The sequence below is a fragment of the Denticeps clupeoides genome, chromosome 3 (genome assembly GCF_900700375.1).
Source record: "Denticeps clupeoides chromosome 3, fDenClu1.1, whole genome shotgun sequence".
Classification (NCBI taxonomy): domain Eukaryota; kingdom Metazoa; phylum Chordata; class Actinopteri; order Clupeiformes; family Denticipitidae; genus Denticeps; species Denticeps clupeoides.
The window spans coordinates 12,552,703-12,564,596 of NC_041709.1; the positions used below are offsets into that span (position 1 = coordinate 12,552,703).

The 11,894-nt window shown below is 38.7% G+C and overlaps 2 protein-coding genes across 2 annotated transcripts; both read right to left on the reverse strand.

Moving 5' to 3' along the window:
* Positions 1–3,756: 3,756 nt before the first annotated feature.
* On the reverse strand, positions 3,757–5,038 carry cox5ba (cytochrome c oxidase subunit 5Ba). Its single transcript, XM_028973800.1, has 4 exons — positions 4,892–5,038; positions 4,418–4,488; positions 4,110–4,209; positions 3,757–4,023 (listed from the first exon to the last, which is right to left on the reverse strand). Exons 1-4 carry the CDS (start codon positions 4,986–4,988, stop codon positions 3,911–3,913), a joined length of 381 nt encoding a protein of 126 aa, XP_028829633.1. The 5' UTR covers positions 4,989–5,038; the 3' UTR covers positions 3,757–3,910.
* A 379-nt stretch (positions 5,039–5,417) lies between these two features.
* On the reverse strand, positions 5,418–9,958 carry dbnla (drebrin-like a). Its single transcript, XM_028973691.1, has 15 exons — positions 9,739–9,958; positions 9,367–9,422; positions 9,161–9,273; positions 8,989–9,063; positions 8,747–8,896; positions 8,497–8,574; positions 8,247–8,398; positions 8,094–8,148; positions 7,740–7,814; positions 7,546–7,657; positions 6,680–6,796; positions 6,376–6,438; positions 6,218–6,291; positions 5,976–6,054; positions 5,418–5,659 (listed from the first exon to the last, which is right to left on the reverse strand). The coding sequence occupies exons 1-15, from the start codon at positions 9,819–9,821 to the stop codon at positions 5,523–5,525; spliced, it is 1,419 nt and encodes a 472-aa protein (XP_028829524.1). The 5' UTR covers positions 9,822–9,958; the 3' UTR covers positions 5,418–5,522.
* Positions 9,959–11,894: the final 1,936 nt, after the last annotated feature.

An 11,894-nucleotide genomic window follows, 5' to 3' on the forward strand; every position in this document is an offset into this window, starting at 1 on the left:
GGTAGCTGAAAATGGCTGTAACCGACAATATCTGATTGAAAAGTCTTGAGTTCCAATGGAATGCTGTGTTCATTAACCCAAGTGTGTCACTTTCAAAGTTTCATTGATTATTAGAAAAACTAATGATCTTAATACAACTGAAGAAAGTTACACCAATTAAAGAAGCAATAAAATGTTCCTTCTTCACACTAGTACAGTTAGGGATAGAGCATCAGCAGAAGTGGGTTAGATTGCATCATTATCTCTGTGTCTGTAAAACACTGTAGAAGGAGAACTGCGACTTCTGAAGCTATTCTTAAGGACTTAAGGGGCAACAAGTAATGATATTTGAAATCATCTTGATACATGGAAATAGATTTGAAAGCGTTTAGTTGGTGAAATTGACATCACCAACACTTACGTCTTAAAGGTCCCATGATACAAAATTTTGTTCTGCTTTTATGTAGGTCTTAGTGGTCACCGAATACTGTATTTGAAGTCTCTTTCCAAAATTTTGCATCTGTACCATTAAATGCTAATGAGGATGAGAGAGGCGGGACAAGGAGGAGAGTGGCTTATAGCAGTGAGCGGGCATTCTCTGGGTGGGCAAAGCATGAGAAATGGGAGGTAACCTTATGACAACATAACGGGCAACATTCCAGAATGGCCAAAACACTCTTTACACTTCTAGCCACTGCAGGACCATAGACAGGCTTGGGGACCAACTTCTAAACCATTATTTCTTTTGCCTTAGATATACATGGAGATCAAATGTGGATTGCCATGTAAAAGCCATGACAAATCTCGACACTATTACTCCACCCTCTTACTTTTTACTGCTCGTCATGGACACAAGACCTGAGCAACTGGCACATTAATAAATGGTCATGTTAACTGAAGAGAGGACAGACGTTGAAGACAGACCCAATTGCTGATAAGGTGCTTGAAATATATTTCAAGATTATTTAGACCCCAGGTTGGTTTAAGACAGAAGCAGCATAAAAATGTGTTACCCTCTAAATCAGTGGAATGCACAAGATGTCTAATAATTAGTAACCAAGAATCAAAATTCTAAACAACTCAGAAATGTTGATATTACACCTCACAGGTCAAATTCATTATGCTGCAATAATATCTTGAATCCTCTGCATATGTGACTCAATACTTTACAATTCTAACGCCATGTCTGACAATGGAGATTAGTGCGATCACAGCACAGAAAACCATGAACCCCCAATAAATCTGAATGCAAGTCTGGGGTGATGCATTACATTAACATTTATAGCATTTATCATATGCAACCCACTAGGCTACTACCACCCGATGTTAGTGCTTTTGAAATAACAGGATATTCCATGCCTTTTTTATTTATTGGAGTTTGTAGTTCATGTTTGACATGACAAAATCTGAAAATGCTTGAATGCATCAGGTATTGTATGCACTTTGTACAAATAAAATGTAATATCCTGCTGATAAAACTAAAATATGTGGAAAAAAAATCATTTCCGTTTCAGGAGAAAAATTGTTTTTGCCTGCGGCTGGCAAAACTAAATCTAGCCATAATTAAAAGTACAATGCTTCTCCCTTCTCACTCTTTGCTTTAGAGAACAAGTCATTTACATTCAGTATCTGCATTATGGGACATGCATACACACTGTGCAGCATGGTCCTTCAGTTTGTTTCTGGCTTCAGTATTGCTAATAAAAATGGATTTCAGACATACTGACAATACATTTCGCAGAAGAATATTGTAAAAGGGGGAAACTGAAAGCATTATTTAATCCAGTGCCTGATGTAAATGTAAAGTATTCAATGGAGCAAAGGTAACTGTAGTCTGTCCAATCCAATGGGGACATTCACATGTCAGCTTAAGGCAGGGAATTCCAAAGACATATCATTACGTAAAGGACAAGAACAATATGTGGAATTCAAGATTTTAAATAAACAATGTTCTGATGTTCTATATTAAAAGAACAATGCCATGAATAGGTGTTGGAGTAAATATAGTACTTTTGAAGTTTACAAGTTTACATTTTGGCTAGTCAAACTGTTGCCTGAAGTGAAGGGATATAAAAAATGTTATCTGGACATTTGCTTGAATCATTAGTGATAGACTAAATTCAATGAAGGTGGATCCCTAGCTCACTGGGTATTATAAGTTTTAATATAAAATTCTCATATAACGCCTGTATTTTAAGCAAGTAAAATAAATATGTATGCAACACTTTTAACACATAACTTCTTTAGTATAACCCTGATCATCATTATTGATAATCTGAATGATATTTTATCGTGCTTTATCTTAAATGATATTATTAACTTTATTTCCAAATATCTGTTATTTTTTTAGCCTTTGTCAATGTTAACAGACTATTATTATCTGTACTGCAGCAAGCCACAAAGCGGCGACTGCAATCCTTTCAGTTTCTTATTTCATTGATCACCTGACACCATAGCCATTTCCACCTGGGCTGTCATTGTGATGTCACACATATGAATGTGCGGGATGCTTTAATGTGGTGGGTGTGGCCTTGAACGGAAAACGAAAAATGAGCTGTGGTGTTTGGGTAAAACCATGTGAAAAGTAATAAACCACCTGCAATAATAAATACCCTGTATCTATTTTACTCGCCACCTGCCACGTAAGAACAGGAGTTTTATATATGGGATACAATCACCTGACAACGTGGCCGAGATTTCCAAATCAAATTAACATTTAATACATTTATTTACAAATGTACAAGCATTGAATGATATGGAAAGGATAGTTACTAAAGGCCGCTTATTTACTGCGAGACATTGACCCGACTGAAATGATAGAAATCAATTAATCTCTACCCTGAGTTCCTGACTCCAGACTGAGCAGCCGGTGTCAGTTTAGTCAGTTGGTAAACTTCAAGAGAATGACATATTGCCGCTTCAGTCCAAGTACACATAATATATAGGGTGGTAGTAGCCTAGTGGGTAACACACTCGCCTAGGAACCAGAAGACCCGGGTTCGAATCCCACTTACTACCATTGTGTCCCTGAGCAAGACACTTAACCCTAAGTTGCTCCAGGGGGACTGTCCCTGTAACTACTGATTGTAAGTCGCTCTGGATAAGGGCGTCTGGTAAATGTAAATATGTACTGCATCATTTTGCATACATGTAATTCCATGGTCTGGTATTGTGATTATGCGGTGATACGTTCGTGAACCCAGAAGTAATGTGGATTACTGACAGATTGGCTAAGGAACATACACTTCCCTCCTCACCAGGCTATTCCGGGTTCAGTAATTGAAAAAATTAATAAGGACAATTCCTACTCTAGTTATTGCTCCAAGGACGGCTCCTGCTTTTTCTGATTGCTTATTGGTTGAGAGTAAAAACTGTACCTTTCAGATCGAGCGTCAAGTCACCGAGAGAACCTGATATTTTGCACCCATGTCAGTACCCCAGAAATGCAGCCCTGCACTGTTCCCTTACACCTGGGGACAACTCAAGCCACCAAAGCACCACATTTGCATGCACTTGAACGACAGGGAAAAAAAAAAAAAAAACACTATACCAACATGAAAAATACCTGGTTTGTACAACCTTTAGATTAAAATGGAAAATCTTTAAATGATTTATGAACAGCGTTTTGCAGTGTACAGGGGTCTATATATTCTAATGTTTTAAAAGACTGACCTCTACTGGCTGGATGCAGCAGCATCTTAAACTTGGAAATTATTTAACTTATCAAGAAAATATATATATATATATATTAAAAATACAAATAATTCAGTACTCATAAACGCTTTAAAATATTTTAATTTTATGGAGAATCAAGACCACACATTTATGCACCCACAGTGCCAGCTTCTTATTGCATCCCAGTGCATGTGGACAGTCATGAGAGCCTCAGTCCATAAGGCAAACCAAATAAGTTAACACACTGAAGCCTGATTTAATGGGGGAGCTCGTGGGGAACCAGCTTGTAGTGGGCACCACAAGATGGACAGCGCTGGGCTTCACCCTGATGAAGCCAAAACCATACGACTGCAGTGTTGTCTTCCTCACCTATAAAAAAAAATATATATATATCAATAAATTAAAAATTGACCAAAATTCACATTATTATAAACAAAATTTTTTAAATCACTCACAGACGCAACCAACAATCCTCTTATTTGTGATAGATGGGACAAGATGGGGATCTTGTTTTGAACCAGCATATTCTTTGGGTTTAAACATGCTGTAGGGATCCTGGGGGAAAAAAATTAATAAAAAAAAAAAATTGCAAAACTAGAGCTATAAATACAAAAAATTTAAATGAAAAGAACAGAAGTCTTTGCAGTGGCCGTAACACAGTCAACATATGGCACTTGTCAAATATTAAAATTACGTAAAAAAATATATATATGAAAATGCATAAAGCGTTCAAGCTAAGTAAACACCGGTTGTTAAAACGTACCGCGCCTTCATTCACTGCTTTCATTATTTTTTTCTCAAGACCCGTGGCCTGTTCCTCATCGGTTGGAATGCCTAAAACAAACAAAAAACAAAGAATTAATTCGCTACAAAGATTTCGGACCAGAACTTCACTTAGAATCGGTATATATATATATATAATAAAATACCGACAGAAGCGACTTAGCCTAACAATTTCAGCGAACGACCTTCCGAGGCGATGTATTCCCTTTTTTTAAAAAACAGATTTTAAACACACGCTTAACACGTTATTGCGGTGACGTGAAGTGAAATCACGAAAAAGAAGGGAAATAAGGCCGCGATGTATTCCACCGTGAGGCTAGCGTCGTTAGCATCACAGTGGAGCTCGCTCGACGGAATGCCATTGACTGCCCTTGGCAAGAGTTCAAAGCCGATGCCCGAGAAGATGCCAGCCGCTTCGCGGAGCACACGCCGCGGCCGGAACGAGTCGCCTTACCTCCGGCCGCCATGCCTCGGCTCAGGGCGACGGCAGGGGACGCCCGGCATGTCGTCGCGGCCCGCGCAGCAGCCTTGAGAAGTAACCTTGCAGCCATGTCTTCCGCCTCAACGTATGGAGCGTGCCGCTCGATGACGTCAATATATCGCCCGGCCGTCCCAGGAATGTGACGTCACGTGGCCCACGTCGCCCAATTCCTTTGAAATGTCTCTGGCCGACCACTCACCACACAGCCGTCATCAGTGCCATGACCAAATTTTATTTTAATAAAATTGACTGACTTGTTTATGAAAAGTCAACAAAGTACTAGGTGTGGTAGTAGCCTAGTGGGTAATACACTGGTCTATGAACCAGAACACCAGGTTCGAATCCCACTTACTACCATTGTGTCCCTGAGCAAGACACTTAACCCTAAATTGCTCCAGGGGGGGGACTGTCCCTGTAACTACTGATTGTAAGTGGCTCTGGATAAGGGCGTCTGAGAAATGTAAATGGTCAAGTAGTAGTTAAAAAGAAGGCACATGTCTGTTTCAAATCTTTTATGTTATTATAATGTACATTTTAAATATTCCCATTGGCACACAAAGACACTCCAGCAAGTGAAAGGAATCAATGTAAAAGCATAGTTGTTTTACACTAACTCTACATAATTGGCTGGAAACATTCCATAATGTCCATCTGGGCCAAATCCTCGCCACCAGCCTTCGTCAGTCATTTCAACACCAGTTATGATATCGCCAGGATCAAAGGTGATCTCGGTATCATCCGCTGTCAGGAAAGAAGAAACAAAACCTTCACAGATGCCAGAAAGATAAATAAAAGTGAAAGTGAAGTGATTGTCATTTTGAAACACTGCAGCACAGCACACGGTGACTAAACAAAATGTGTCCTCTGCTTTTAACCATCACCCTTGTTGAGCAGTGGGCAGCCATGACAGGCACCCAGGGAGCAGTGTGATTACGGGGGCCGCTTCCTTAACCATTAGGCCACCACTGCCCCTATACACAGTGTTCAGTGAACGTTTTTTTGTCACTGGATGAAAAGGAATAGCAAATGAAGCAAAAAAAAAACGATTCTCACTCACATGCCTGGTAGTCATACAGGGCCCTGGCACAGATGTTAGCAGCAGGTTCCTCTTCAAAATGCGACTGTATGTCTTCTACCTGATAAAAGAGAATAATTCAAAGCTTATTCACATCAATCATTTGTGCATTTAATAGAATGTGCAGTGTTACTTTGGATGGCAAAAGTCTTCTCAGATTAACACATAAATATCTCCAGTTAAATTGATTTTATAGAACCACTCCATTCGGTCCTGAAACTTACAGTTTCATAAAGCACTTCTCCACTTGTCTGGTTGCTGACATTGTACAGGTCTGCTTCACCCTCTGATTCAGAATCTGCAAAGCAATACTATGTTATCTTTGTTTTAGTTATTTACAAAGACATTGCTAGACATTTTTAGATTTAATTTAAGAAAATACCTTGCCATTCATCATCTGATTCTTCCACCTCATTAGATCCAAATTGATCCTGAGTAGGTGGCTCTGAAAAAGTACAAATTAACAAACATTTCATCAGTTTAAAATGAGTTAAAATTACTTGATTGATGCACATTCATTGATTGATCAGAGAATGAGTGACTAGAAATTAGTTACTAGAAAATGGGTCTTCCTAGACTCCTAGTTTTTTTGCAGTTGTGTAACAAACTTCATTCTGAAAGGAAAGTGCATCCCGGGCTACTGCTAGACCGCTGCATCATTCTAGAAAATGTTGATGTCACCATACCTGTGTGTTGGACATACGCGGCTGGGGTGGCTGTTTTTGGAGACTGTGGGTTAAGAGGCTCTTTTATGAGTTTGCTCCCACTGTGCTGGTCTGGAAGGAATAGGCTGTGCAAACGCCCTAAACAAGAAAAAACGAATTAATGAACAAGACAGAGTATTTCAAGTCCTGCTTTGGGGACTCATTGTCTTGCAAAGGGGGTTATAGGCAACTCACCCCTGCCAATGGGGTGATATAAAAGAATAAAGGAAGAATCGATATTTGCCTTAGTTTGAGCAGTTTGCACTGCTTCAGTGATATAAAAAAGCCGTCTTAGTAAAGCCTCTTTAAATCTTTACACGGCTCAGATGTTGACGCATTTCCACCTGATTACATGCTCTCAGTGGCACTCAGGCATGGAGGTGTATGTGTGATAGGCCGGTGTGCCACCATGCAGGTCGCACTGTGGTCACAGAGACTATTGCAGACTATTGCAGATTTTTCATTTTCTCTTCTGAAAAAGAAATGAAAGCTTCTACAGAAATGATTCCAAGAATCAATTTTCTTTTCACAATGCAGAGCCAAACTATACAAGAATCAGCTCTTAAAACTGAAATTATGTGAATGTCAGGATGATCCTACTAGGGCAGTTTATCTTTATTTTCTGTTAATCAGAGTGTCTTCAATTAATTATTGGTGTGAACTCAAAAAGATTGTAATTAGATCAAATGTTAGTTATAGGTCTCATTATAGGTATTAAAAAGTTTAAAAATGATTTATTGTGGTCTATTTTTTCTAGAACATTTTATTTCATGTCCACTCTATTTGTGGTTTGTTACACCCCTGTTGTGAACATAATGTATGAATGAAATCAGCTGCACTGAACTCACCAGGCCGGGAGGCTGTTCCTGAGCCTCCATTACTGACTGCTGAACTCTTCTCTTTCTGTTTGAAAATATCGAAGGGGTTGACAGAACGCTGGGAAATAATGGAGGCTGCTTCCTAAACAAAGAAATTATGATTAACCCATGGTCCATGAGCATCCCTTATGTCTGTCTCATTATCAGTTCTCTACTTGACTCACATGAGCTTTCTGAACTGATGCAGATCTGCCTATTCCTGCTTTCGGGGTGCCTTGGACCTCCTGTTTTTGCTTCTCCTAAGAACAATTAAACAAACTTTACCATTCAGACTGGTTTCAATAAATCCCCCATATAGAGTATACTAACTGCAGTATACTCTCAATTATGTGTAACAGATTCAATGAGAATTTTGGAACTGAAACCTCAAGATTTGTCAATTAAGATGAAAGCCCCACCGAATTGAAATATTTATGGTCATTCACTGTTTGCCACACAGACCTCTCATTACATCAATGAAACTCGGAGGCCAAACGTTGTCAGAAATAAATTTAACGTGAGTGAGAAGTCCTAATCACCTGTTGTTGCTGCTCCTGAGCTCTGGCTTCAGTTTCCTGTTTCTTTTGAAAAAGTCTGCAGATCACAGTGATCGGTTTAATGCATTTTTCAGAATACAGTAAATGCAAGCAATCTCCTGTACTTTTATTTTTATTACAACTGAGTCTTTGTACCTTTGTTCATCAATCTGACTTGATCTTTTCTTCTGCTGCCTCTCCCTGTCATTTGCCTCCTTTAAGTCCTGCTCCTTCCTCTCTATCTCCAGTCGCTGTTGTTCTTCATGGATTTTCCTGCGCTCCTCTTGTCTGCGTTTCTTCTCATCTTGCTAATGCAGGTGCACAACACAAGAACAAGATAAAAGAACCATGGTGACAGGAAGAGGCTTTGTTACAAAATTCAAACAATTGGACAGGATGCTCTCACCTCTGCTTGTGCCCAGAAATGATCCTTCTTGGTATTTTTTATTTCATCTATGGCACTGGTCTTTTGGTAAACTGATTGCTGTGAAGAAGAAGGATTTCAGCACACTGCTGATTGAACAGTTCGTGACTATGTGTTTCTGACAATATTATACATGGACTATAGTTTCTCTCAGTTTTTGTCTTTAATCGATCATCTTATGTTCATCAGATCCATATTTCCTCTGTCTTTGTTTTGTTTAACTACATCTTACCACTGGACCTTGTGGGCTAGTGTCAATGAATTGGTTGTTAGATTCTTGATGGAAGTTGTAGTTCACACCAGCACCCTTGGAAACCTTCTGCATGATGGCCTCTGGGTCAACATCGTCCTCTGAACGTGCATTTATGGTCACATGAGCGCCCTGAAAGTGAATACAGATGGCAGACCTGACAAATCCGATGGAATGTTGTTTCTGCAAATGATTCATTTCAGCATTCAGCCATTAAGCCTCACCCTTAGAAAATTGGCCATTGCATGAACGTGATTGGCACATGTGCCTTTTCGAACTTCCTTGACACTCTCACCTGTCTTGGGTAAAAATGATCAGCCATAATGAAACACATCAATGTCCGCCTGATATCTGAAGGATTTAAAAAACGTTCACACCAGGAAATAAAGGACTCACCCAGTTGATTAGGACATATTTTTGCACGCCTGAGCTGGGATCCTGAATTTTGCAGAAGGCATACATCACCTTCCCACTGCTGAGTTCATCCACCATTTCCTCCAATCCTCCATCTGAATTTTAGATGAGTGATTGTCCGTAAAACGGGTGGAGCCTGCGATACTATAATGCACATTATTGAAAATCCTTACAGGTCAAGGACTCACCTCCTTTCCCAGCCACCTGAATGTCATTGGTGTTTCCTTCATATGTGAACAGGGCCCTATATTAAAAAAACAAACAAAAAATATATAATATATCTAGTGGGGGACTGTCCCTGTAACTACTGATTGTAAGTCACTCTCTATGAGGGCGTCTGATAAATGCTGTAAAAGTATTATTTATCGGAAATAATACATTTGTTGTATTATATTCATTATGTCTGACAAATTCTCTCTGGTTGAAATCATATAATGTTGAGAAGAAAATATAATTAATGTTAATTTTGTAGAACATATTAGGTTACTGAAGCATGTAAAAGTGTTAAGAGACATCCTAGACAATAGTAATTACAGTTTAGAAGCTTCCCTGTCTCTTACCAGTTTGTACTTGTTCTACCATCAACGACCTCTGAGTAGGCAGCAGCAAGCTCCTTGCCATTTTTGCTCAAATTCACAGACATAATGAAGCTGTCTAATGTCCTGAAGACAATGATGAAAAAAAAATCTAGATTGAAGATCTTGTTCTTTCAGATGAGAAAAAAGTCCAACAAGACGACTGTCCACCTTGGCATTTTAAATCAGTTTGTCAGTGTTTCAAAGCAACTGCTGAAATGTGGTAAAACAAGTCTGGGTAAAACCGGAAGGTTTTAGCCAAACCTGTTCCACAATGCTTAGTATAAATTACTTATAATGTGTCATGCATTTTTAAAGCGAATTAGACAGGTATTAATCTCAACTGCATTAATAGCCAAAATATAATCTGCACTTTTACATTCAACGAACAAACTTGGAAGTTCTAGAAATGTTTGCAAAAATAAATGTCTGAACAGTTTAAAACTACACACATCATCCATTGTAAACCACCCATTTTGGAATATCTTCAAGTCATTGGCAGATGTGTAGACAGATGCTTGTGAAACCACACACGTAATCCCAAATCAGTTTGCACAACACAGTGTTGACTTTATGGAAGAAGATAAGCAATGTTTTAGGACATAATAAAGAGTGGTATAAAAGCCAGTTAAACACTTACATTTCTACAAAATGAATGAATCCTGGAGTCTGAGTATCTGTTTTAAAAAATACATGTAGTTAAGACACACATATGTGTGTGAGTGGGTGGCTTGGTAAAAATAAGTAAACTAATAAGTGAAGAATAATTTCATGTATCTGCTATTCTACAATAATACACTTTGAGGATAAGTACTTTTTTAGGTCTGAAAAACAAAAAAGACCATATGAGCGTATGCAGTTTTGTTATCAGCCCCACAAAAAAAAAATTCCACAACCCGAGATTTTTTACTTTTATTTACGATTTTTAATACTTAATTCAGTTACTTGAACATGGCAGCTCTGTGCAAAAGAATTAGTTAAGACACACACATATGTGTATGAGCGGGTGGCTTGGTTAAAAAAGTAAACTAATAAGTGAAGAATAAGTGAAGCTTTCATGTGTCTGATATTCCATAATAATACACTTTGAGGATAAGCTCTGTGCAAAAAGGAAATGCATCTATTTCCTCTAGAGGTCGCTGTCGGAACACGGTTCAGGGGGAAGAAACAAACAAAATATTAAGATGTCTGTGATTGCCTGACATATGCCTGGTTTATGAGATGTGACTGTATGCAGATTTATTGATTTGTGTTTCATGTAGATTAATTCATTTTTCATTAAGTATAATACTTATTAAATGTTTAATACAGATATTCCCATTACGTCAGAATTTGCTATTACTGGATTAAACATAGTGATGTCACCATTGCTGTGGTACAGGTTTCACTCATTACCGTAAAGCTCATCTTATTCAAAAAGCCTTTTCTAAAGAAGGAATGAATGCATTTTAATATTGAATCCTATTCAGCAAAGTTGGCCAAAGTTAGAGTAAGATATGCCGATATATAATATTTGTATCTCAGAACATGTAGTGGTGCATTGTTTTTACTTATTTTGCATTTAATTTGTGATGGAATTTGCGATATTTTTGTGCTGCTGTGAAAGTTGAAATATGTGCCAACTGATCCAATTTTGGGGACACATTTGTCTCTACATATTTTTAACCGACCATCAGCACAGAGAACACAAAATATGACTAAGTTTGGAAGGTTACCTTGTAGTCTACCTCTTTCTTGCATATTCCTTGTTTAAAGTCACCATGTAAATTTAATATGCAGAACGATTAACATTTATTCTCCCCTAAAAGTTAAAAGTTAGGCAGTCAGTGCAGTCAGACACCTGAATCCAAGCAAGTTCTAACTGCCGTTGCAATGTGATGCTGATTAATGGCTACTTTTGACCAAAAGAGCAGTTCAATTTAATACTGCCCTTTATGAGTGTGACACTGATACGGGTTTGCCCATCACCCCCCAGGCCGGTTACAGAGCCTGCTGCAAGCTTAAGAGCTTTTGTCTCTGCCTGAGACAGTCCTGTTTTCCTCCATTCTCATGTTACGCGCTCTTCCCTTGCCGAAACTCGGCGAGTCTGAGGCTCTCTGGTGTGCGTGCCTGTTGACAGGTATGATATAGGGAGCGTCTGC

Bases quoted from the DNA above. Each gene is read 5' to 3' on its own strand.
- cox5ba (XM_028973800.1), bottom strand. From the start codon at position 4,988: ATGGCTGCAAGGTTACTTCTCAAGGCTGCTGCGCGGGCCGCGACGACA. The intron at 4,489-4,891 runs GTAAGGCGACTC...TGTTTGTTTTAG, and splicing joins CCGAGGCATGGCGGCCGGAG to GCATTCCAACCGATGAGGAA. The intron at 4,024-4,109 runs GTGAGTGATTTA...TTTTTTTTATAG, and splicing joins GAGGATTGTTGGTTGCGTCT to GTGAGGAAGACAACACTGCA.
- dbnla (XM_028973691.1), bottom strand. From the start codon at position 9,821: ATGTCTGTGAATTTGAGCAAAAATGGCAAGGAGCTTGCTGCTGCCTAC. The intron at 8,575-8,746 runs GTAAGATGTAGT...TCTTCTTCACAG, and splicing joins CTAGCCCACAAGGTCCAGTG to CAATCAGTTTACCAAAAGAC. The intron at 7,658-7,739 runs GTGAGTCAAGTA...TTCTTTGTTTAG, and splicing joins CATCAGTTCAGAAAGCTCAT to GAAGCAGCCTCCATTATTTC.